General features: G+C 40.4%; 1 protein-coding gene across 2 annotated transcripts in view; it reads right to left on the bottom strand.

Annotated features, from left to right (window-relative positions):
• The window catches only part of LOC128695967 (tRNA endonuclease ANKZF1-like), a 72214-nt gene extending 49147 nt beyond the window's left edge, over positions 1-23067 (bottom strand). The window contains exons 1-8 of one of the 2 annotated variants that reach the window (XM_070093022.1): positions 22613-23067; positions 20668-20746; positions 16701-16791; positions 15096-15299; positions 14673-14747; positions 8657-8757; positions 7230-7344; positions 173-327 (exon numbers count right to left, since the gene is read on the bottom strand). In XM_070093022.1, coding sequence (XP_069949123.1) covers positions 173-327; positions 7230-7344; positions 8657-8757; positions 14673-14747; positions 15096-15299; positions 16701-16791; positions 20668-20715 — 789 coding nt within the window. In that variant the 5' untranslated portion in view covers positions 20716-20746; positions 22613-23067. The remainder of the gene's footprint in view (positions 1-172; positions 328-7229; positions 7345-8656; positions 8758-14672; positions 14748-15095; positions 15300-16700; positions 16792-20667; positions 20747-22612) is intronic. The other variant, XM_070093021.1, reaches the window with a different exon arrangement.
• Positions 23068-27987: the final 4920 nt, after the last annotated feature.

Raw genomic sequence — 27987 nt, 5'->3', positions numbered from 1 at the left:
AAAGAGTTGAATATATAATTGCATAAAAAACATCATAATGTGCTGAATATACAATATAAGCTAATATTATTTAACCAAAACAGATTATGGTACTGAAATAGTGAACCCAATACTTTTATTTAAATTTTAATTTTCTCCATTAAAATATCTATTTGATATTATATTATATTACTTGACGTTGTGACTGTTCATTATAGCGTCTCAGCGATGAGCCACTTGACTTGAGATGAGCTGTGGCACTCTGGTTGTCCTTTGAGCTTTGGCTCCCACCCTGCTTGGCACGTACTGTGTAGTTGTGGAATGTCTTGTGGATTACCACTTCATTTCCTGTTAAGAGCAACATTACAATTCATTCTAAAATTAATGGGATGCTGGAATGTATTCTACAGCAAGCTAAACCAACTAAAAAACATGTTTTAGATGTATTGATGGAGAAATACTGAAAAAATAGCTATTCACAACATATTTTTGACAATAATTGAAATACTGTATGATGAGGTGGTAGGATGTCTGCAAATAAAGTACCCTATGTAGGCAGGATAAAGTAAGTTCAAAGACATGTCACAAAATGATTACCAAGACTGAAAGTTGCTATGAAAAAAGATTGAAGGTACTGGGTATGCCATCATTGGCTGATAGGAGGAAATGATGAGATGTGATAACCATACACAAGATTATCAAGGGCAATAAAAGAATATAATAAAGAAAATTTCCTTGTAATTACATATTTATTGCACAGTAATAATCTCTTGATCTACCAGAAAGAACAATAGAACAAGACTATAACAAAGTGGTACCAAAGTGATACTAAAAAGTTCTTCACCAAAGGTTTGGTAGAACCAGTCAATGCATTATAAGGGGTAGTCAGTGCTACAAAAATCATTAACTTTAAAAAGAATTTCAGTATATGTCAAATACTGTACTAGAAATGGGATACTATGAGCTTATCTCAGCTCCTGTAACTGTACGTAATTACATAAGAGATTCCTTAAGACTACTCATATTTTATTTTATTATCACACTGGCTGATTCCCACCAAGGCAGGGTGGCCCGAAAAAGAAAAACTTTCACCATCATTCACTCCATCACTGTCTTGCCAGAAGGGTGCTTTACACTACAGTTTTTAAACTGCAACATTAACACCCCTCCTTCAGAGTGCAGGCACTGTACTTCCCATCTCCAGGACTCAAGTTCGGCCTGCCGGTTTCCCTGAACCCCTTCATAAATGTTACTTTGCTCACACTCCAACAGCACGTCAAGTATTAAAAACCATTTGTCTCCATTCACTCCTATCAAACACGCTCACGCATGCCTGCTGGAAGTCCAAGCCCCTCGCACACAAAACCTCCTTTACCCCCTCCCTCCAACCTTTCCTAGGCCAACCCCTACCCCGCCTTCCTTCCACTACAGACTGATACACTCTTGAAGTTATTCTGTTTCGCTCCATTCTCTCCACATGTCCGAACCACCTCAACAACCCTTCCCTCTGGACAACAGTTTTGGTAATCCCGCACCTCCTCCTAACTTCCAAACTACGAATTCTCTGCATTATATTCACACCACACATTGCTCTCAGACATGACATCTCCACTGCCTCCAGCCTTCTCCTCGCTGCAACATTCATCACCCATGCTTCACACCCATATAAGAGCGTTGGTAAAACTATACTCTCATACATTCCCCTCTTTGCCTCCAAGGACAAAGTTCTTTGTCTCCACAGACTCCTAAGTGCACCACTCACCCTTTTCCCCTCATCAATTCTATGATTCACCTCATCTTTCATAGACCCATCCGCTGACACGTCCACTCCCAAATATCTGAATACATTCACCTCCTCCATACTCTCTCCCTCCAATCTGATATCCAATCTTTCATCACCTAATCTTTTTGTTATCCTCATAACCTTACTCTTTCCTGTATTCACTTTCAATTTTCTTCTTTTGCACACCCTACCAAATTCATCCATCAATCTCTGCAACTTCTCTTCAGAATCTCCCAAGAGCACAGTGTCATCAGCAAAGAGCAACTGTGACAACTCCCACTTTATGTGTGATTCTTTATCTTTTAACTCCACGCCTCTTGCCAAGACCCTCGCATTTACTTCTCTTACAACCCCATCTATAAATATATTAAACAACCACAGTGACATCACACATCCTTGTCTAAGGCCTACTTTTACTGGGAAATAATTTCCCTCTTTCCTACATACTCTACCTTGAGCCTCACTATCCTCGTAAAAACTCTTCACTGCTTTCAGTAACCTACCTCCTACACCATACACCTGCAACATCTGCCACATTGCCCCCCTATCCACCCTGTCATACGCCTTTTCCAAATCCATAAATGCCACAAAGACCTCTTTAGCCTTATCTAAATACTGTTCACTTATATGTTTCACTGTAAACACCTGGTCCACACACCCCCTACCTTTCCTAAAGCCTCCTTGTTCATCTGCTATCCTATTCTCCGTCTTACTCTTAATTCTTTCAATAATAACCCTACCATACACTTTGCCAGGTATACTCAACAGACTTATCCCCCTATAATTTTTGCACTCTCTTTTATCCCCTTTGCCTTTATACAAAGGAACTATGCATGCTCTCTGCCAATCCCTAGGTACCTTACCCTCTTCCATACATTTATTAAATAACTGCACCAACCACTCCAAAACTATATCCCCACCTGCTTTTAACATTTCTATCTTTATCCCATCAATCCCGGCTGCCTTACCCCCTTTCATTTTACCTACTGCCTCACGAACTTCCCCCACACTCACAACTGGCTCTTCCTCACTCCTACAAGATGTTGTTCCTCCTTGCTCTATACACGAAATCACAGCTTCCCTATCTTCATCAACATTTAACAATTCCTCAAAATATTCCCTCCATCTTCCCAATACCTCTAACTCTCCATTTAATAACTCTCCTCTCCTATTTTTAACTGACAAATCCATTTGTTCTCTAGGCTTTCTTAACCTGTTAATCTCACTCCAAAACTTTTTCTTATTTTCAACAAAATTTGTTGATAACATCTCACCCACTCTCTCATTTGCTCTCTTTTTACATTGCTTCACCACTCTCTTAACCTCTCTCTTTTTCTCCATATACTCTTCCCTCCTTGCATCACTTCTACTTTGTAAAAACTTCTCATATGCTAACTTTTTCTCCCTTACTACTCTCTTTACATCATCATTCCACCAATCGCTCCTCTTCCCTCCCGCACCCACTTTCCTGTAACCACAAACTTCTGCTGAACACTCTAACACTACATTTTTAAACCTACCCCATACCTCTTCGATCCCATTGCCTAGGCTCTCATTAGCCCATCTATCCTCCAATAGCTGTTTATATCTTACCCTGCCTGCCTCCTCTTTTAGTTTATAAACCTTCACCTCTCTCTTCCCTGATGCTTCTATTCTCCTTGTATCCCATCTACCTTTTACTCTCAGTGTAGCTACAACTAGAAAGTGATCTAATATATCTGTGGCCCCTCTATAAACATGTACATCCTGAAGTCTACTCAACAGTCTTTTATCTACCAATACATAATCCAACAAACTACTGTCATTTTGCCCTACATCATATCTTGTATACTTATTTATCCTCTTTTTCTTAAAATATATATTACCTATAACTAAACCCCTTTCTATACAAAGTTCAATCAAAGGGCTCCCATTATCATTTACACCTGGCACCCCAAACTTACCTACCACACCCTCTCTAAAAGTTTCTCCTACTTTAGCATTCAGGTCCCCTACCACAATTACTCTCTCACTTGGTTCAACTTAACATCTCCCAAAATCTCTCTCTCTCCTCTGCATTCCTCTCTTCTCCAGGTGCATAGACGCTTATTATGACCCACTTCTCGCATCCAACCTTTACTTTAATCCACATAATTCTTGAATTTACACATTCATATTCTCTTTTCTCCTTCCATAACTGATCATTCAACATTACTGCTACCCCTTCCTTTGCTCTAACTCTCTCAGATACTCCAGATTTAATCCCATTTATTTCCCCCCACTGAAACTCCCCTACCCCCTTCAGCTTTGTTTCGCTTAGGGCCAGGACATCCAACTTCTTTTCATTCTTAACATCAGCAATCATCTGTTTCTTGTCATCCGCACTACATCCACGCACATTTAAGCATCCCAGTTTTATAAAGTTTTTCTTCTTCTCTTTTTTAGTAAATGTCTACAGGAGAAGGGGTTACTAGCCCATTGCTCCCGGCATTTTAGTCGCCTCATACGACACGCATGGCTTACGGAGGAAAGATTCTTTTCCACTTCCCCATGGACAATAGAAGAAATAAAGAAGAACAAGAGCTATTTAGAAAAAGGAGAAAAACCTAGATGTATGTATATATATATGCATGTGCGTGTCTGTGAAGTGTGACCAAAGTGTAAGTAGGAGTAGCAAGATATCCCTGTTATCTAGCGTGTTTTTTTTTTTATTTTTTATTACAAAGTGTAAGTAGGAGTAGCAAGATATCCCTGTTATCTAGCGTGTTTTTTTTTTTATTTTTTATTATCACACTGGCCGATTCCCACCAAGGCAGGGTGGCCCAAAAAAGAAAAACTTTCACCATCATTCACTCCATCACTGTCTTGCCAGAAGGGTGCTTTACACTACAGTTTTTAAACTGCAACATTAACACCCCTCCTTCAGAGTGCAGGCACTGTACTTCCCATCTCCAGGACTCAAGTCCGGCCTGCCGGTTTCCCTGAATCCCTTCATAAATGTTACTTTGCTCACACTCCAACAGCACGTCAAGTATTAAAAACCATTTGTCTCCATTCACTCCAATCAAAAATGCTCACGCATGTCTGCTGGAAGTCCAAGCCCCTCGCACACAAAACCTCCTTTACCCCCTCCCTCCAACCTTTCCTAGGCCGACCCCTACCCCGCCTTCCTTCCACTACAGACTGATACACTCTTGAAGTCATTCTGTTTCGCTCCATTCTCTCTACATGTCCGAACCACCTCAACAACCCTTCCTCAGCCCTCTGGACAACAGTTTTGGTAATCCCGCACCTCCTCCTAACTTCCAAACTACGAATTCTCTGCATTATATTCACACCACACATTGCCCTCAGACATGACATCTCCACTGCCTCCAGCCTTCTCCTCGCTGCAACATTCATCACCCATGCTTCACACCCATATAAGAGCGTTGGTAAAACTATACTCTCATACATTCCCCTCTTTGCCTCCAAGGACAAAGTTCTTTGTCTCCACAGACTCCTAAGTGCACCACTCACTCTTTTCCCTCATCAATTCTATGATTCACCTCATCTTTCATAGACCCATCCGCTGACACGTCCACTCCCAAATATCTGAATACGTTCACCTCCTCCATACTCTCTCCCTCCAATCTGATATCCAATCTTTCATCACCTAATCTTTTTGTTATCCTCATAACCTTACTCTTTCCTGTATTCACCTTTAATTTTCTTCTTTTGCACACTCTACCAAATTCATCCACCAATCTCTGCAACTTCTCTTCAGAATCTCCCAAGAGCACAGTGTCATCAGCAAAGAGCAGCTGTGACAACTCCCACTTTGTGTGTGATTCTTTATCTTTTAACTCCACGCCTCTTGCCAAGACCCTCGCATTTACTTCTCTCTAGCGTGTTTATGAGACAGAAAAAGAAACCAGCAGTCCTACCATCATGCAAAACAGTTACAGGTTTCTGTTTCACAAGACTACTCATCTGACATTATTTAATCTGAAACCATTATTTACCAAACCAAACATGGTAGTGCATATGACACAGTCAGTTATCTGAAAGTCATTTCACAAATTTCACTATTAATTCTAATCTACTGTTATCTTCTAATTGATTAGCGAACTTTACTGAAAACTTTCAAAAATAATTTGTATTAATTTAAATATAAAAGAGTGTGTAAAGGAAGAAAGCTGAAAGTGAATATAGATAAAAGTAAGGTGATGAGGGTATCAAACAAGTTAGGTAAAGAAAAATTGGACGTCACATTAGAGGGAGGGAGGATGGAAGAAGTGAATGTGTTCACATATTTGGATGTAGACTTGTCAGCAAATGGGTTTATGAAGGACAAGGTAAACCCTAGAATTAATGAAGGAAGAGGTAAACCCTAGAATTAATGAAGGAATAAGGTTGGGTGGTGAATTGAGGTATATGTGGAGACAAAAAAAATGTTATCCATGAAGGCAAAGAAAAAGGGAATATATGAGAGTCAAGTGGTACCAACACTCTTATATGGATGTGAAGCATGTGTTGTAAAAGCTGCAGCAAGGAGGAGGCTCGAGATGTCATATCTAAGGGCAATGTGTGGTGTAAATATTATGCAGAGAATTAGTAGTGTGGAAATTAGGAGGTGTGGAGTTACTAAAAGTACTATTCAGAGGGCTGAGGAGGGGTTGTTGAGGTGGTTTGGTTATTTAGAGAGGATGGAGCAAAACAGATTGACTTGGAGGGTATGTAAATCTGTAGTGGAGGAGAGGAGGGGGTAGGGGTCATCCTAGAAAAGGATGCAGGGAGGGGGCAAGAGAGATTTTGTGTGCTTGGACATACAGCAGGCAAGTGTTAGTGTGTTAGATAGGAGTGAATGGGGACGAATGGTTTTTGGGACTTGACGAGCTGTTGGAGTGTGAGCAGGGTAATATTTTGTAAAGGGATTCAGGGAAACTGGTTAGTCAGACTTGAATCCTGGAGGTGGGAAGTACAATGCCTGCACTTTAAAGGAGGGGTCTGGGATATTGGCTGTTTGGAGTGACATCTGGACTGTCATATCTGGGCACCTCTGCAAAGACAGTGTTTATGTGTGAATGATGGTAAAAGTTTTTTTTTCGAGTCACCCTGCCTTGGTGGGTGATGGCCAACATGTTAAATAAAAAATGTAGAATGTAGAAAAGGTGTAACACTTGTGATTTGTAAATGATATTGACCAAAATTTAGTAATGGCTAATGTGCAACATGATCATTCTCTGCACAAACTATGATCTTCCTCAAAGCTCAACACCCTTTTTGGTGGGTCTTGAGGAAAGCCTATTTGCAACTGACATAAGTAGGCAATAATATAGTTAGACTGATTACAATGTCAAGTGGTAATAACTTTTACACATTTTAAGACTTCCATTCTTCCCTATCAAGGATAAATGTATGTCACCTGCCTATCAACCACAGAGACCTCCAGTCAAGTGATCATGAATTTTCTTAGACAGCAAAAATACAAAATGAGAGAACCCACCTCTAAAGATGGCAGCAGCAAAATGTCCACCACCCAGTAGAATGACAGCCCAGTTTTGTCTCCTTGGGGCTGCCTGCACTCGCTGAACCACATCAAGTTCACCATCCATTACACACTGAATAAAATTAATTTTTAGAATAAATTATTACAGAAGAGTTTTAGATTACTAGGAGCATTGAAATTTGTTAAGAGTTTGAGTTTTTTACATAAAAATTTAAAACTTATCCCACAAAAAATATTGTTGGAGTGTGAGCAGGGTAATATTTAGTGAAGGGATTCAGGGAAACCGGTTATTTTTACATAGCCAGACTTGAGTCCTGGAAATGGGAAGTACAATGTCTGCACTCTAAAGGAGGGGTTTGGGGTATTAGCAGTTTGGAGGGATATGTCGTGTATCTTTATACATATATGCTTCTAAACTGTTGTGTTCTGAGCACCTCTGCAAAAACAGTGATTATGTGTGAGTGTGGTGAAAGTGTTGAATGATGATGAAAGCATTTTCTTTTTGGGGATTTTCTTTCTTTTTGGGTCACTCTGCCTCGGTGGGAGACGGCCGACATGTAAAAAAAAAAAAAATACAGAATGCCAATATCCAAGTTTATTTCAATATAATACATTGTTTACAGAGAAGTGGTTGACACTTGAGAGCATGTTGTAAGTCCATAGTTAAGCAGAGCATTTCAATCACAGTGTTTTGGACAAGATTTAAGGCTGATTTTACTAACATCCATCTCAAATATACATGAAAGTTACATGCTCTGTAATATATGATACTGTAATGATACTAATCCCTAACATATTCTTAGGTTTTTCTTCCATAATTATTAATAAGATTAAAGGAAAAACTTAACATTTAATAATACATTATAAACATTAAGATATCTCATAACATTTCACAAAACAATACAGTACGAATAGGTGAGATCACATTCTTGTATAAAGGAGATATACCTGTACTGAAAATATTAAAAATTCTGGCAAGAAAAATGGCAGTGCACAGGAAGGAATACAAAAGGTGAGTCACATGAAAGGATGATAAATGACAAAATTAAAGAATATATAACTCTCAAGAATATTGGTCAAAACTGCATTTTGAACACTGAAAGATGTATTTTTGCAGCATGGATAATAAGAGACCTTATCTGGAAAGCATCACATCAATTCTCTACCTAATACCTACTTCTAAGAGGTCTAAGAGCATAATCATGTCCAATACAGCCTCACTGTTGTGGTGTGCCTGTGCCTGGCAGGGCATGAGCAAATGACCAGCTCCAGTTATCAGCCAGAATATTATAGTTGTAAAGTGGAAGGGCACACCTAAGAGCTCTCATTTTTTCCTGATAGCAATAATACAACCACCAGTATCTATATTAATCTGTACTATGCTGTCAGGTTTACAAAACACCAAGACCATCATCACAGTTTACCTTTGCACTAAATAAAATATTCCTGAAGAGGGATATAACATTGCCATCTGCATTCAGTAAGAAAAGTCGTGCTTGTCTTTTCAGGATTTGGTTACTTGATTCTGAAAAACAGTGAATGAAGATTAGATATAAATGATTGACAGCAGTTTGTGTGTGTCTCTACACTCATTCATCTGACAGTCTCCTGGTCCTGTTCACTCAACCAGTTTTACACTGACTTTGTCTTCACAATAATTAATATATTACCTTATCAAATATTTTTACCTTCACCATCTTAGTCTCACAGATTCGAGAGGAAATATGTATTGCAATTATAAGAACCATTAAGAAATACACCGGAAAGTAAAGACAAGTGTATACTGAATGCAGTAGTGTGCACAATTTACCCATCATCTTATGTATTCACAAGGCAAATTATTGTATTTGGGAGAGGGGGAAGGGGCTATAAACCAGTTGGGGTTATAAGGCACTCGGTGAATGTATAGCTTTAAGTTTAATACAATGAAGGGGAGGGCAAGTCCAATTCCTTAAAATAAGCAAGGAACCTCCTTTGATGGGTCATGAGAGAGAAAGGAAAGTCCAGCAGTCCCATCAGTGAAAATATTTCACAGGCTTCCATTTCACAGTCACTTTACAGGGCAGAAGTACTGTACCTCCATATGATGGCTGTTATTTACCAACCGTTATATTCTGTAACAACTGGTGCCTAACAAAAGCTTATTTTAAGTGTTTTTGTTCAGAAAACCATGCTTATGTTGGTAGAGAATCAAAGTGGGTACATATACATAGTAATGTTTATGAATTTGCACTAAATGTCAAATTGTCTAAAAAGAAGCCTAATATCTCATTTCATCCCTGTATGATTAACAGTGAGTGTCATGCCATGAATCATTTACCCTATCATTACATGTAATTTACTACATCATTACACACAATTATGCAACAAACTGCCACATGCCACCCTTCACAACAATTTTTTTTTTTTTTTCAACAAGTCGGCCGTCTCCCACGGAGGCAGGGTGACCCAAAAAAGAAAGAAAATCCCCAAAAAGAAAATACTTTCATCATCATTCAACACTTCCACCACACTCACACATTATCGCTGCTTTTGCAGAGGTGCTCAGAATACAACAGTTTAGAAGCATATACGTATAAAGATACACAACATATCCCTCCAAACTGCCAATATCACAAACCCTTCCTTTAAAGTGCGGGCATTGTACTTCCCATTTCCAGGACTCAAGTCCGACTATATGAAAATAACCGGTTTCCCTGAATCCCTTCACTAAATATTACCCTGCTCACACTCCAACAGATCGTCAGGTCCCAAGTATCATTCGTCTCCATTCACTCCTATCTAACACACTCATGCACACTTGCTGGAAGTCCAAGCCCCTTGCCCACAAAACCTCCTTTACCCCCTCTTTCCAACCCTTTTGAGGATGACCCCTACCCCTCCTTCCTTCCCCTATAGATTTATATGCTTTCCATGTCATTCTACTTTGATCCATTCTCTCTAAATGGCCAAACCACCTCAACAACCCCTCTTCTGCCCTCTGACTAATGCTTTTATTAACTCCACACCTTCTCCTAATTTCCACACTCCGAATTTTTGTATGGTAGTAGGTTGGTAGACAGCAACGACCCAGGGAGGTACTACCGTCCTGCCAAGTGAGTGTAAAACGAAAGCCTGTAATTGTTTTACATGATGGTAGGATTGCTGGTGTCTTTTGTCTGTCTCAAATATGCAAGATTACAGGCATGTCTTGCTACTTCTACTTACACTTAGGTCACACTACACATACATGTACACGTTTATTTATACACACTCATCTGAGTTTTCTTTGATTTTATCTTAATAGTTCTTGGTCTTATTACTTTTCCTTTTATATCCATGGGGAAGTGGAATAAGAATCTTTCCTCTGTAAGCCATGTGTGTTGTAAAAGTCAACTAAAATGCCAGGAACAATGGGCTAGTAACCCCTTTTCCTGTAAAGATTACTAAAAAGAATATGAAGAAGAAAATTGTCTTCACAACAATATCTATTACTATATCTGTTGGAATTTGATCAGGGTAATATTTAGTTTGGAGGGATATGTTGTGTATCTTTATATGTGTATGCTTCTAAACTGTTGTATTCTGAGCACCTCTGCAAAAACAGTGATAATGTGTGAGTGTGGTGAAAGTGTTGAATGATGATGAAAGTATTTTCTTTTTGGGGATTTTCTTTCTTTTTTGGGTCACCCTGCCTCGGTGGGAGACGGCCGACTTGTTGAAAAAAAAGCTGACTTGTTGAAAAAAAAAAAATTAGGGAAACCGGTTATTTTTATATAGCCAGACTTGAGTCCTGGAAATGGGAAGTACAATGTCTGCACTCTAAAGGAGGGGTTCGGGATATTGGCAGTTTGGAGGGATATGTTGTGTATCTTCATACGTATATGCTTCTAAGCTGTTGTGTTCTGAGCACCTCTGCAAAAACAGTGATTATGTGCGAGTGAGGTGAAAGAGTTGAATGACGATGAAAGTATTTTCTTTTTGGGGATTTTCTTTCTTTTTGGGTCAACCTGCCTCGGTGGGAGATGGCCAACTAGTTAAAAAAAAAAAAATAATGGATGTGTAATTTTATTTAGATTAAAATAATAATTACATTATGGAAAAATGGAAGTCAGGATGACTGCTTTCATTGTTCTAGAACTAATAATTTTAATTATCCTCATATTACCTCATCTAGAAATTTTTTATGGTACTAATATTAATGGTATTTGCTGATAGCAAATATTATTCCAAATCAACCAGCCCTTAACCCTTTCAGGGTCCGTCCCATAGATCTACGGCTGGTCGGTGAGTGTCCAAACCGTAGATCTACGCCAAAATTCTAGCGCCGTCAAATTTAGCGCGAAAGCGCTCATAGGCCTACATATGAGAGAATGGGTCTGCGCCGTGGGTGTGCGCCGTAAACAAAAAATCTAGGCGCCTGCATAGCATTGTGGGAACGCCGGCTCAGTCACCCTTGTTCACCATGCCTCGTCGCAAGTCAGCTCTCACTCCCCGGAAAATTGGGACTCTCCTCTTCCTGTCTGATAGTTCTGACACTGATGGAAGTGGAAATGAAGACGAATTCTACGGCTTTGATAAGTTAGTGACCGAAAATAATGACCAGGATATCGATAATAGTGCAGAAAACCCCGACGATCCTCGACCTTCTACCTCTGGTGTGGGCACTCGTGACTCACCGTCGGGTGTTCCTAAACGTAAGAGAAAACTAATATTTTCCCGTGGCCTGGCCTCTGACTTCAGTAATGACGATGATTCTGACGTGGATTGTGATTTTATTGCGCTCGACGATCATTCGAGTAGTGATAGTGAGGAAACATATTCACCAGTGAAGCGTCGGTATGTCCGCCGCCGCATGCGCTCGGGTAGTGTACCCTATGCTGTGCCCAGGGGACGGAGTACATCCCGGAGTACATCCCGGAGTACATCCCGTGGCCCTACACCCGTTTTAGGTAGTGATAGTGAGGATGATGTGGCTACACTTGGCATGGATGGGCCACAGACATCAGTGGATGGTGTTAGTGGGGCTGGTGGTGGTAGTGGCACCGCCATGCGTGACTCGCTGTGCCACGCGGGAACCCACGCTGCTGACTCGTCAGTTCAAGGACAAAGCGGAGCGTCACCCACCAGCCCGCCACAACCACCCGTACAACCAGCCTATGATGTCCAGTATCCACCAGCAAACCGTATCTGGGATTGGCAGCAAAATCCCAATTTTGTTCCCAGCCCTCACCACTTTGATGACTCGCAAAGTGGAATTCTACCTACCTGTCCCCTTGGAACCACGGCCAATGAACTGGAATTCTTTGAATTATTCTTTGACCAGCCATTGATGGAAATTATTGTCAGGGAAAGTAATAAGTATTTTCAGTACACCATGGCAAATACGATCTTATCACCACAGTCAAGACTACACAGGTGGAAAGAGACGACTGTTGCAGAAATGTATTTGCTTTTTGCAACAATAATGCTTATGCCTCACGTCTATAAGCATAATATAAAAGCATACTGGTCCACAGATCGGCTAATTTGTACCCCATCCTTCAGTGAAATAATACCAGTGAACAGGTTTATCTTACTGTTACGTATGTTGCACTTCTCTGACAAAACCAGGCCTGACAGAAGTGACAGGTTATACAAGATTAGAAATGTTTTCATGTATCTCAAACAAAAGTTCAGGATATACTTTTATCCATTCAAGAATCTTGTAATTGACGAGTCTTTGATTTTGTTCAAAGGTAGACTGTCATTCAAGCAGTATATACCGAGCAAGAGGAACCGCTTTGGTATAAAATTGTTTGTACTCTGTGATTGTGACAGTGGCCTGGTGTTGGATATTGTTGTATACACGGGTAGTAAAACATTGAAAGATACCAAGATGTTATTGGGTATATCAGGTGACGTAGTGAGAAACATGATGGCACCTTATCTTGGTAAGGGCCATACATTATATACCGATAACTGGTACACAAGCCCATTACTCAGTGATTTCATGCGAGTGAACAAGACAGATGTGTGTGGCACAGTGCGTTCTAATCGCAAACATATGCCCAGGCTCAACGCAGGTGTTCGTGGTGATGACGTGCAGGTGTTTACTGCCAATGACATCATGGCATTACGGTGGCATGACAAACGAGATGTCACATTGTTGACAACCATTCACCGTAATGAAATGCAAGACAGTGGCAAAGTTGATCGAGTGACCAATGAACGTATTCGAAAACCAGTGACAGTGATTGATTATACACAAAACATGCGCTTGGTTGACAAGTGTGACATGCAGATTGGTTTTGTTGACTGTGTTCGTAAGAGTTACAAGTGGTACATGAAACTTTTCTTCCATCTCATGGACATTTCAATGCTGAATGCATATAATATGTACCAAATAAAGACTGGTAACAGACCACCGTATGGTGAATTTTGTTTGTCTGTTGTCAGACAACTCATAATGAAGTACCAGGCAACAACACCTGCAATACAACATGGTCCTCGAATTCATCACAATATACCCAAGCGTTTGAGGAAAGAAGGTGATCATTTCATAATACAGCTTCCTTCAACTCAAAAGAAATTTGCTCAGAAGAGATGCATTGTCTGTGCACAAACAAAACGATGGCAACAAAGACGCAAAGACACTCGGTTTATGTGTGAGGAATGTAAGGTGCCTCTGTGCATGGTGCCTTGTTTCAAGGAGTTCCACAAGCTCCAGCAGTTCTAAAACCATGTCCAGTGATTGTAAATATGTAAATATATGATAGAACATTAGTATTATACAATATTTGTGCATGTTTATTGTAATAAACAACAGTGGTAAACAATAATATGATAATAACTTTAGTGCGGTTATTGTGTTCAATACAGTGAGTATATATATATCAATTATATACAGTATTGGTCTCTCAGGCCCCAAATGTTAGTAGGAATAGAAAAAAATTGGAAAAGAAAAGAAAAAACAACTAAAACAACAAAATAAAATAATACGCGTATGTGGAATTCGTCGATGTTGCCGCCACCACATCATTTTCTACAAACTTCTTGGCACTGTATCTCGGTAAGTACTGATCAGATTCTAATTTTTTTTGTTTTATTACCTTCACAAAAATATGCTCTTTAATTCTGTAAGAAAAAATAATTTTTTTTTTTTTTCAAAATTTCTTGGACACTGGTGCGTGACTTCAGATTTTGGCCTTGGACCCTGAAAGGGTTAATGGTGCTATCTGAATTTCTTCTAAATAAAACTGCTGTAATGAATGTATTACAGGAACATGTTAAGAGGGTCAAGTGTATGTCTAAATTTAATACTCCATCCTCTCCTGATGATTAAAGTAAATTTTGTTATTACCAACCCATTGTGTATCTAGATATCTACTGGTACTGGATTTTGTTTTATCAGCCTTATCCCACTCTATTTAAACAGAATGTAGCTGATATACCATGCTTCACATTGGAAAGCTTTCTCACCATTGCCTTTGATGTTATCATCATCATCATCTTCATTGGAGCTGTCTTCTGATCCTGATATACTGGAAACATCACCTGGTTTATAAGAATGAAAGAGGGAATTATATTATCTAAAATTAACTACGTAAAGATCTGAAAAGAAGACCAGGCTGAACAATTAACCATCAGAAATAAATTCTGCAAATTTTGACAGCCATTTTAGAAGCATTCTAAACAGACCCTTAACAGTTTAATAGTCATTTTTCAATACATAATCAAAACTATTTTTGAATATAAAGCAGAGAGGGGAGTATGTGTGTTCACATAAAGTAAAAGTGCATGGGAGGTATTACTGGGCAGTGTGTAATGAAGAAAGTCATGCACCAGTAAGAGGACAATGTATCATGGATGAAGATGGATAGAAATCAGAATTTCAGTACTGACTTGATTCATTCAGAAATTGTTCTTCAGTGAGAGGAGATTTCCCTTGTATGGAACGCTGAAGGTTGCGACGGTGCCAATCCAAGCGATAGTGATTCACTTGTTCTTGGCGGTCACTGAAAGCAGTTTGGCAGTAAGAGCACCGCATTTCTTTTACCGTAATTGGTAAACTCTGTCGAAATTCTGGAAGGCCTAAGGAACAGTGTTCTGAAATTATACAATACAAATGCAGCATTATGAAAAGCTTCCAAAATTATGATGTATTTGAACAAGAACACAGTAAGAACTAATAATGTCAAGAATTGTACCATTTGAATTTATGGTCAAAGGTAGCACTAAAGATATGCACCTTAAGGGACATTAGTTTAACTTTCTTGCTTATAATAATGTTTATATATTAACAAATGATAAACAATTCCTGGTACACTGGAAGATTAATTAATGCAAAGAATTTGTGGCAATAAAGTGTCAAGCTATAAAAACTGCAATAAGTGTTCTACATAATTTCCTCTTGAAATGTAGCTGGAAAGCATAAAATGAAGAGACACAGCAATAAACATTTACAATACGTACTGTACAAAAAAATTGATAGAGCTTGATTAATTTCCATACCTAATATTGAAGAGAATATTTAAATGGTTTAAAATACATATATGCTGTATAATACTGTATTTTGACCATAAGAGAAAATATATATTTCTGATTTACGAGCCCTAGTGGCTCATGAAGAATATGGCATTTTATTCAAACAAATTTCTTCCCTCCCTAGACTACAGCAAGGTTTGTACATGTGCTTTGTACTCAGCAACAACCTCTTTCCTCTTCAATCACCAGGTGTCGTCTGCGTATTATCAACATCACACACAACTCCCAAAGTGTAGACTCCCAACTCTAGGATGAAGCATAACAACTGGGGTTAGCTTATCCTTGACCCACCAGTGATAAACATTCAGATTTAAATGGTTCTTGATTTTTCATTATCAGACGTATCATGACGCCTGCACCAGACCATTTCCAAGGGCTGATAGAGTACTGTTGTGTTGCATATGAAGCACTTCTGTGAGAAGGCTCATAAGATCAAGCTTCCAGGAAAACTGTGGAACATTAAGATGGCAAGTAATGTCTAGATGAGAGAGAGGTAAGAGACAACATCCTTAAACAAATTAAGAGGCAAGATGGCCACCAACCAAGGAAGAAGGTATCCATAGCCAAGACAAAATTGTACTAGAGATGAAGGTTGGGATCTTGTAGCTAGCTTATATGGCAAACAACTGTACATTCAACAAACCACCAGACAACAGAAGACCTCTGGATAAAGTTCCTACTCGTGTGGCCCCAGATGGTGACATAACTGATCTGATGAGGTATTGAGGCTCCCAGGAAAGTGCGAGGGAAAAGGGATTAATGAGCTCTCACTTTACTAATCTGGAGTGTTAATGACTACATCATTTACACTCCAGATTAGTAAAGTAGATTAAAAAGTAGACTAGTAAATGACTACATCATTTACTAATCTACTTTCCTCATACTATTCTCTCTCAGCAACAACACTAATTAAAATGTTAAAAAATATATTCAAAGCAAGAAAACATCAAATGCTGTTCATACCTTTGCTAGGAGAAGATGAAGGCTGGGTGCTGACCTCCTCATACTCTGCACTGCCTGGGGCTAAGCGAATCCCAGCAAGGATGGGTGCCACCTGAAAGTAAAATAAATTCAAGCCTTCCTAGGAATGCCACCTATATCAGTATATCTTGTGGTACACGATATATAATTAAGAAATCGTGTCAAATACAGTAATTCATAGTCATAACAAAAATGTGATTAACTATATTTACACAAAATTCAGAACAGTAAATTCTGTCAAAATCAATATGCTCAGAACCAAAGTCACATCAGTTTCTCAAAAAAAAAAAAAAAAATTGTTTCTTGATTATTATTTCAGGGAAAATAGGAAACTATGCTGGTTTTAAAATAAATGTCCTGCAATGGACTAAAAAATGGGATACCTGGAGTTTACCTGGAGAGAGTTCCGGGGGTCAACGCCCCCGCGGCCCGGTCTGTGACCAGGCCTCCTGGTGGATCAGAGCCTGATCAACCAGGCTGTTGCTGCTGGCTGCACGCAAACCAACGTACGAGCCACAGCCCGGCTGGTCAGGAACCGACTTTAGGTGCTTGTCCAGTGCCAGCTTGAAGACTGCCAGGGGTCTGTTGGTAATAACCCTTATGTATGCTGGGAGGCAGCTGAACAGTCTCGGGCCCCTGACACTTATTGTATGGTCTCTTAACGTGCTAGTGACACCCCTGCTTTTCATTGGGGGGATGTTGCATCATCTGCCAAGTCTTTTGCTTTCGTAGCGAGTGATTTTCGTGTGCAAGTTCGGTACTAGTCCCTCTAGGATTTTCCAGGTGTATATAATCATGTATCTCTCCCGCCTGCATTCCAGGGAATACAGTTTTAGGAACCTCAAGCGCTCCCAGTAATTGAGGTGTTTTATCTCTGTTATGCGCGCCGTGAAGGTTCTCTGTACATTTTCTAGGTCAGCAATTTCACCTGCCTTGAAAGGTGCTGTTAGTGTGCAGCAATATTCCAGCCTAGATAGAACAAGTGACCTGAAGAGTGTCATCATGGGCTTGGCCTCCCTAGTTTTGAAGGTTCTCATTATCCATCCTGTCATTTTTCTAGCAGATGCGATTGATACAATGTTATGGTCCTTGAAGGTGAGATCCTCCGACATGATCACTCCCAGGTCTTTGACATTGGTGTTTCGCTCTATTTTGTGGCCAGAATTTGTTTTGTACTCTGATGAAGATTTAATTTCCTCGTGTTTACCATATCTGAGTAATTGAAATTTCTCATCGTTGAACTTCATATTGTTTTCTGCAGCCCACTGAAAGATTCGGTTGATGTCCGCCTGGAGCCTTGCAGTGTCTGCAATGGAAGACACTGTCATGCAGATTCGGGTGTCATCTGCAAAGGAAGACACGGTGCTGTGGCTGACATCCTTGTGTATGTCGGATATGAGGATGAGGAACAAGATGGGAGCGAGTACTGTGCCTTGTGGAACAGAGCTTTTCACCGTAGCTGCCTCGGACTTTACTCTGTTGACGACTACTCTCTGTGTTCTGTTAGTGAGGAAATTATAGATCCATCGACCGACTTTTCCTGTTATTCCTTTAGCACGCATTTTGTGCGCTATTACGCCATGGTCACACTTGTCGAAGGCTTTTGCAAAGTCTGTATATATTACATCTGCATTCTTTTTATCTTCTAGTGCATTTAGGACCTTGTCGTAGTGATCCAATAGTTGAGACAGACAGGAGCGACCTGTTCTAAACCCATGTTGCCCTGGGTTGTGTAACTGATGGGTTTCTAGATGGGTGGTGATCTTGCTTCTTAGGACCCTTTCAAAGATTTTTATGATATGGGATGTTAGTGCTATCGGTCTGTAGTTCTTTGCTGTTGCTTTACTGCCCCCTTTGTGGAGTGGGGCTATGTCTGTTGCTTTTAGTAACTGTGGGACGACCCCCGTGTCCATGCTCCCACTCCATAGGATGGAAAAAGGCTCATGATAGGGGCTTCTTGCAGTTCTTGATGAACACGGAGTTCCATGAGTCTGGCCCTGGGGCAGAGTGCATGGGCATGTCATTTATCGCCTGTTCGAAGTCATTTGGCGTCAGGATAACATCGGATAGGCTTGTGTTAACCAAATTTTGTGGCTCTCTCATAAAAAATTCATTTTGATCTTGGACTCTCAGTCTGGTTAGCGGCTTGCTAAAAACTGAGTCATATTGGGACTTGAGTAGCTCACTCATTTCCTTGCTGTCATCTGTGTAGGACCCATCTTGTTTAAGTAAGGGCCCAATACTGGATGTTGTTCTCGACTTTGATTTGGCATAGGAGAAGAAATACTTTGGGTTTCTTTCGATTTCATTTGTGGCTTTTAGTTCTTCCCGCGATTCCTGACTCCTATAAGATTCCTTTAGCTTAAGTTCAATGCTTGCTATTTCTCTGACCAGTGTCTCCCTACGCATTTCAGATATATTGACCTCTTTTAGCCGCTCTGTTATTCTTTTCCGTCGCCTGTAAAGGGAGCGCCTGTCTCTTTCTATTTTACATCTACTCCTCCTTTTTCTTAGAGGAATAAGCCTTGTGCATACATCGAGTGCCACCAAGTTAATCTGTTCTAGGCATAAGTTGGGGTCTGTGTTGCTTAGTATATCTTCCCAGCTTATATCAGTTAGGACTTGGTTTACTTGGTCCCACATTATGTTTTTGTTATTGAAGTTGAATTTGGTGAACGCTCCCTCGTAACTAGTCTCATTATTTCGGTCTGGGGCTCCGCGCATACATGTCTGAACCTCAATTATGTTGTGATCTGAGTATATTGTTTTTGATATGGTGACATTTCTTATCAGATCATCATTGTTAGTGAAGATGAGGTCTAGTGTATTCTCCAGTCTAGTAGGCTCTATTACTTGCTGGTTTAAATTGAATTTTGTGCAGAGATTTAAAAGCTCGTGTGAGTGTGAGTTTCCATCAGAGCTGCCTCCTGGTGTTATTACTGCAACAATATTATTTGCTATATTCCTCCATTTTAGGTGCCTTAAGTTGAAATCCCCCAGGAGCAAGATGTTGGGTGCAGGAGCTGGAAGATTTTCCAGACAGTGGTCAATTTTTAGCAGCTGTTCCTGGAATTGCTGGGATGTTGCATCCGGAGGCTTGTAGACTACCACAATGACTAGGTTTTGGTTCTCGACCTTTACTGCTAAAACTTCCACTACATCATTCGAGGCATTTAGCAGTTCTGTGCAAACAAGTGACTCTGCAATGTACAGGCCAACCCCCCCCCCCCTTTGCCTGTTCACTCTGTCACATCTGTATAGGTTGTAACCTGGGATCCATATTTCGTTGTCCAAGTGATCCTTTATGTGGGTCTCAGTGAAAGCCGCGAACATTGCCTTTGCCTCTGCAAGCAGTCCACGGATGAAAGGTATTTTGTTGTTTGTTGCTGGCTTTAGACCCTGTATATTTGCAAAGAAGAATGTCATCGGACTGGTGGTATTGTTGGTACTGGGGGGGGGGATTTTTTTCCGGCATTAGTATCTGTATCTGTTGGTTTGGAGTGGAGGCCATCGACTGTGGTTCCACTCCAGGAATGACTGGATTTGGTGTACAATTTCTGCCACCAAATCCAGTCATTCCTGGAGTGGAACCACAGTCGATGGCCTCCACTCCAAACCAACAGATACAGATACTAATGCCGGAAAAAAAATCTCCCCCCCCCGTACCAACAATACCACCAGTCCGATGACATTCTTCTTTGCAAATATACAGGGTCTAAAGTCAGCAACAAACAACAAAATACCTTTCATCCGTGGACTGCTTGCAGAGGCAAAGGCAATGTTCGTGGCTTTCACTGAGACCCACATAAAGGATCACTTGGACAACGAAATATGGATCTCAGGTTACAACCTATACAGATATGACAGAGCGAACAGGTTAAACTGTATTGACATAACTTTAGGTGCTACTAAACTTTGTTATTACAAAGTGAGATTAATGCCAACGCACCATATCTTTCTCCCAGAGTGAAATTCGATGAATCTGTTTTAACACCATTGTGTATCCCAGGTCTTGATTGTTGTGAGGTCTGTAAAAAATAACGAGACAATATAATGTTATTAATATGATCTTAATACATATAAAGATAAAAATATAACAGTTTATTGGCAACTCTATACTGTAACATGCAAGCCAAGAACCAACACATTGTATAAAATGCATACATTAAAAAGCATCAGAAATATGATGATGATGCTATGCCCAGTTACTCCAGTACAACTATCACCTTCTGACAACTCTACATCCACACAGACACCACACCCATCCACATCAACCCAGTAGAGCCACATCAACCCTCTCCATGCACTTCCAGATAAACAAGTAATGATAACTAAAATGCAAGGTAAGACTATATAGGGGGTCCCAGTGATCACACACACATACTTTTCAAGGTAGTACATGTACTGTAAGAATACCCTAAGTTAAGCCATGATACCAACACTTATATACAGTATATCATACATACCAACTGCACACAGTATGTAAAACAATTAAATTATAAATACAAATTACTTATACAGGTATGTATTTAAAATAATCCCTTGGTATATGACTAACCTAAATAAAAGAAAAATATTCTTACACTAAAGAGCCCAGTGAAAATACATTAATTCACACTTACTTTACTGGGTTATCACAGATTAAATTTAACATCTATGCAACATTAGAAACATTATACCAGTTTATATTTCTGTAAAAATAATTTGTAATGGTCTAAATACATTAGCCAATCACAAAACCAGGTTATATGCACTGAGAGGTGTATATCTCCCAGGTATACAGTATATAAATGCTAAAAGTTTACTTTACGTTCTATTTAGGGATTTCTGATTAGTAGCTATTATTTCATATTATTACATTCATGGGTAAGTACGTACTAGGTAATCTACACATGCTGCTATGTGTCATAATCTATGTACTGTATTTATGTGTACCTGTGCCTGAATAAAAACTAACCCCTGCAACCACATGTACAAGAGTGCAGTATTACAGCACCTAGGGAAGGGGGACAATCAGGTTCAACTCAAGGGAAAGACAGATAGAAATCCTTGGATGAAGAGCCTCTAATCAGCTTCAAGGAACCTCCCAAAAGGTGCTTGATGTTGATATATCTACTCAAGGACCCCAAAGGAAATAACTCACTCACCTTTTTTTTGGGGTTATTCTAGGTAATTTACAAGTATGTTAAACTATGTATGATAATTGTATGTATGTGTACCTGTACCTAAATAAACTTACCAGCTTATCAAGTTCTGTCCCTATTTTCCAGCCTTCTTTCAACTCCAATTGAAAATTGGTGACACATCTTGTCACACTGTATTTATACTGTAATAAAGTAATTTCCTGTATCTTCACCATCTCTATTCAATCACTCAACAAAACTAAAGATCACTGAATCAATTTGAAACAATCTCATACTTTTAAAACGGCACCGCTTGTTAATTAGCTACCTTTCTTATTGTACATATGATTGTCGCTAACTGCATAAAAAAAATCCTTCTTAATAGTCTATGTCTAATTCTTAAGTAACAGATAAGCATTAGGATTAATTTGCTCGAAATGCACTGCATATTAAGTGGCTTACTTTTGTGCCTAACAATAAGTTTATCCAGGTACAGGAATACAGAAATAGTTACATAAACTGTCATACATAGCACATTTGTAATTACCCAGGATAACCCAAAAAACTCAAAGTGACATTATTTGTACTGCATAAAGAAATAAAAATTGTAATGTATATTATCTATTCGTGTAGTATATAAGACAGACTTCAAAATAAAAAGCAATCTATGACACGCGATAATGATGTTACTAAGAATAACTTGGATATTCTAACACAATAATCCGCCTTTAACTGTCCATAATAATATCTCATAATAATAAGATAGCTTACCTATGAGGTAGTGTGTTGAGTGAGGTAACTGAAGTATGTGAACTACGGCTTGTTGAAGTTGTAGTGGTGATGCATCACCATATGGCGCAAGTGTAGGTGGTGGTACACAGATGGTGCAAGTGTTAGTTGTGGCACACAGATGGTGCAAGTGTTAGTTGTGGCACACAGATGGTACGTGTTAGTTGTGGCACACAGATGGTACAAGTGCAGTTAGTGGTGCACATATGGTTAAAGTGTGGGTAGTGGTACACAGATGGTGCTAGTGTAGGTGGTGGTACAAGATAGGGGTGATTGTGGAGATAAGGTTATTCTGTGAGTTGGGCGATAATTTATTCCTAAGTATTATTATTAAATTTATGGAGGAGAGCTAAATCCATAGGGGTCATAGACAATGGAAGGCATTCAGGCTCGATTCAAGGAATCGTAGCACAGGTTCAGTGACTTAGAGCAAGAGTCCCTCGCCAGCATCAAGGAACCTTCTTAAGAGGTGGAATTTATTCCTAAAAATGTCCAGAATTAGGTTAATCTTCCAATGAACATTATTTTATGTTATTCAAATGTGAGAAACGTAATATGACCTAACAAAACGCAGCCTAACTCAACATAACCTTACTTCACCAGCGGTAGATAAAGGATCGGCGCGCCTTTGTTTACGTTGTTGACGTTCGCTGTGATTTGTCAGTAAGTTTATTCAGGTTTACACAAATACACAGATTATCATGCATAGCAGCATATGTGCAGAGAACCTAGAATAACCCAAAAAAGTCAGAGTGACTTATTTCCATTGGCCCTGGCGTGCTGTACATTTCAAGATAATTATTATTTTGTTAATATCTCTCAAAATAACAGTTTTCAAAAGAAATAATTTGAGCCTCAGTATAGATAGCATGCTTGTGTTTTAAAAAAGAAAATAATGCGAGATTTCTCAAAAGGAATGGGTCTCTATATTGGCCGAAGATGGAGCACTGTAGGTGGCAGTATTCAGATGGCGCAGTGTAAGTGTTAGTACTCAGATGGTGCAGTGTATGTAGGCCCGCTGTGTCTTCTATAGATGCCAGCAAATTCTAATATCGTCGGCAAAAGATGATACAGCGCTATGATTTATATCCGTGCCTGAGTCATTATTATTTATATCCTTGCCTGAGTCATTATTATTATTATTATTATTATAATCACGGGGAAGCGCTAAACCCGTAAAATTGTACAGCTTGTCTGAGTCAAAATCGAGATTGACGAAGAGAAGTGGGGCGAGTACCGTACCTCTCTGACCGCGGGTTCAATCCCGCCCGTGGTATGGTTTGTTTGCAATCGTGTCATTACGATTTCGTGAGTCATGACAACTTTTCACTGTAACAGCAAGCATATTAAACTAAAGCACTGATTTCATTCTGTTTACTATTATTCTTCGGGTTCTATTTGTTAAGAAGTTAAAATCCGTCTGCCCATATTCCCAGTCATTCCTTTTGAACGCATTTTGTGCGAAATTACCCCATGGTCGCACTTGTCAGAGGCTTTTATAAAGTCAGTGTATGTAACATCTGCATTTTGCTTGTCTTCAAGTACATCTTAGACCAAGCCGTAATGATCCAGCAATTGCCAAAAGCAAAAGAAGATCTGTTTGGAACCCATGTTGACCTGGGTTGTGCAGTTGCTGAATCCAAGGCAGGTGAAATTGCTGACCTAGAAAATGTACCGAGAACCTTCACGGCGCGCATAACGGAGATAAAACACCTCAATTACTGGGAGCGCTTGAGGTTCCTAAACCTGTATTCCCTGGAACGCAGGCGGGAGAGATACATGATATACACCTGGAAAATCCTAGAGGGACTAGTACCGAACTTGCACACGAAAATCACTCACTACGAAAGCAAAAGACTTGGCAGATGATGCAACATCCCCCCAATGAAAAGCAGGGGTGTCACTAGCACGTTAAGAGACCATACAATAAGTGTCAGGGGCCCGAGACTGTTCAACTGCCTCCCAGCATACATAAGGGGGATTACCAACAGATCCCTGGCAGTCTTCAAGCTGGCACTGGACAAGCACCTAAAGTTGGTTCCTGACCAGCCGGGCTGTGGCTCGTACGTTGGTTTGCGTGCAGCCAGCAGTAACAGCCTGGTTGATCAGGCTCTGATCCACCAGGAGGCCTGGTCACAGACCGGGCCGCGGGGGCGTTGACCCCCGGAACTCTCTCCAGGTAAACTCCAGGTAATCTTACATCTTAAAACCCTTTCAGAGATCTAGATAATGTGGGACGTGATATTAATCTGTAATTTTTTGTCATTGTTTTACTACCACCTTTATGGAGTGGATCAGTACCAATAGTTTTTAATGACTGTAGGATGACTTTAGTGTCTAGGCTTCTTCTCCATAGGATATTTAATATACATAATAAGGGTTTCTTGTAATTCTTGATGAATATCAAGTTCCACGTGTATGAGCCTGGGGCGGAGAGCATCGGTATGCAAGTTAGTTTAATACGTCTATTATGCACCCCATACACATCCCGTGGGCAGTAGTCAAAAGATTAGAGGTACATAATGGGTCTAGGGACTGGGCCCCAAAGTTTTGATAGCTGAGCAAATTACAAAGGTAATATAGTCCAGGTAGATCTGGTCACAATCATGACAAATTACAAAGGTATTTACAGATTATAGAGGTACATAATGGGTCCAGGGACTGGGCCCCCAAAGTTCTGATAGCTGAACTAGGTACAAAGGTAATGAACTCAAGGTTACAAAGGTAATGAATCCTGTAAGTTTACCTGGAGTTTACCTGGAGAGAGTTCCGGGGGTCAACGCCCCCGCGGCCCGGTCTGTGACCAGGCCTCCTGGTGGATCAGAGCCTGATCAACCAGGCTGTTGCTGCTGGCTGCACGCAAACCAACGTACGAGCCACAGCCCGGCTGATCCGGAACTGACTTTAGGTGCTTGTCCAGTGCCAGTTTGAAGACTGCCAGGGGTCTGTTGGTAATCCCCCTTATGTGTGCTGGGAGGCAGTTGAACAGTCTCGGGCCCCTGACACTTATTGTATGGTCTCTTAACGTGCTAGTGACACCCCTGCTTTTCATTGGGGGGATGGTGCATCGTCTGCCAAGTCTTTTGCTTTCGTAGTGAGTGATTTTCGTGTGCAAGTTCGGTACTAGTCCCTCTAGGATTTTCCAGGTGTATATAATCATGTATCTCTCCCTCCTGCGTTCCAGGGAATACAGGTTTAGGAACCTCAAGCGCTCCCAATAATTGAGGTGTTTTATCTCCGTTATGCGCGCCATGAAAGTTCTCTGTACATTTTCTAGGTCGGCAATTTCACCTGCCTTGAAAGGTGCTGTTAGTGTGCAGCAATATTCCAGCCTAGATAGAACAAGTGACCTGAAGAGTGTCATCATGGGTTTGGCCTCCCTAGTTTTGAAGGTTCTCATTATCCATCCTGTCATTTCTCTAGCAGATGCGATTGATACAATGTTATGGTCCTTGAAGGTGAGATCCTCCGACATGATCACTCCCAGGTCTTTGACGTTGGTGTTTCGCTCTATTTTGTGGCCAGAATTTGTTTTGTACTCTGATGAAGATTTAATTTCCTCATGTTTACCATATCTGAGTAATTGAAATTTCTCATCGTTGAACTTCATATTGTTTTCTGCAGCCCACTGAAAGATTTGGTTGATGTCCGCCTGGAGCTTTGCAGTGTCTGCAATGGAAGACACTGTCATGCAGATTCGGGTGTCATCTGCAAAGGAAGACACGGTGCTGTGGCTGACATCCTTGTCTATGTCGGATATGAGGACGAGGAACAAGATGGGAGCGAGTACTGTGCCTTGTGGAACAGAGCTTTTCACCGTAGCTGCCTCGGACTTTACTCTGTTGACGACTACTCTCTGTGTTCTGTTAGTGAGGAAATTATAGATCCATCGACCGACTTTTCCTGTTATTCCTTTAGCACGCATTTTGTGCGCTATTACGCCATGGTCACACTTGTCGAAGGCTTTTGCAAAGTCTGTATATATTACATCTGCATTCTTTTTGTCTTCTAGTGCATTTAGGACCTTGTCGTAGTGATCCAATAGTTGAGACAGACAGGAGCGACCTGTTCTAAACCCATGTTGCCCTGGGTTGTGTAACTGATGGGTTTCTAGATGGGTGGTGATCTTGCTTCTTAGGACCCTTTCAAAGATTTTTATGATATGGGATGTTAGTGCTATTGGTCTGTAGTTCTTTGTTAGGTAAGACACATGCAACAGTTAGGTATCTTTATTTCGAAACGTTTCGCCTACACAGTAGGCTTCTTCAATCGAGTACAGAAAAGTTGATGGAAGCAGAAGATACTTGAAGACGATGTAATCAGTCCATCACCCTTAAAGTTTTGAGGTGGTCAGTCCCTCAGTCTGGAGAAGAGCATTGTTCCGTTGTCTGAAACAATATGAAGTTGAAGTGACAGGATGGAGCCTTAAATAGTGCCAGGAGGTGAGACGTAGGTTGCTTTGGGAGGGCAGGTCCCTCTCAAACCCAGCCGTTCTCACTAGTAGAGGTTGTCGAAGTTGATCAACTTCATTCTGTAGTTCTTTGCTGTTGCTTTACTGCCCCCTTTGTGGAGTGGGGCTATGTCTGTTGTTTTTAGTAACTGTGGGACGACCCCCGTGTCCATGCTCCCTCTCCATAGGATGGAAAAGGCTCGTGATAGGGGCTTCTTGCAGTTCTTGATGAACACAGAGTTCCATGAGTCTGACCCTGGGGCAGAGTGCATGGGCATGTCATTTATCGCCTGTTCGAAGTCATTTGGCGTCAGGATAACATCGGATAGGCTTGTGTTAATCAAATTTTGTGGCTCTCTCATAAAAAATTCATTTTGGTCTTCGACTCTCAGTCTGGTTAGCGGCTTGCTAAAAACTGAGTCATATTGGGACTTGAGTAGCTCACTCATTTCCTTGCTGTCATCCGTGTAGGACCCATCTTGTTTAAGTAGGGGCCCAATACTGGACGTTGTTCTCGATTTTGATTTGGCATAGGAGAAGAAATACTTTAGGTTTCTTTCGATTTCATTTATGGCTTTTAGTTCTTCCCGCGATTCCTGACTCCTAAAGGATTCTTTTAGCTTAAGTTCGATGCTTGCTATTTCTCTGACCAGTGTCTCCCTACGCATTTCAGATATATTGACCTCTTTTAGCCGCTCTGTTATTCTTTTCCGTCGCCTGTAAAGGGAGCGCCTGTCTCTTTCTGTTTTACATCTACTCCTCCTTTTTCTTAGAGGAATAAGCCTTGTGCATACATCGAGTGCCACCGAGTTAATCTGTTCTAGGCATAAGTTGGGGTCTGTGTTGCTTAGCATATCTTCCCAGCTTATATCGGTTAGGACTTGGTTTACTTGGTCCCACTTTATGT

Source organism: Cherax quadricarinatus, chromosome 41, assembly GCF_038502225.1.
Source record: "Cherax quadricarinatus isolate ZL_2023a chromosome 41, ASM3850222v1, whole genome shotgun sequence".
Taxonomy (NCBI): Eukaryota; Metazoa; Arthropoda; class Malacostraca; order Decapoda; family Parastacidae; genus Cherax; species Cherax quadricarinatus.
This window is presented reverse-complemented; position numbering and strand designations above follow the sequence as displayed.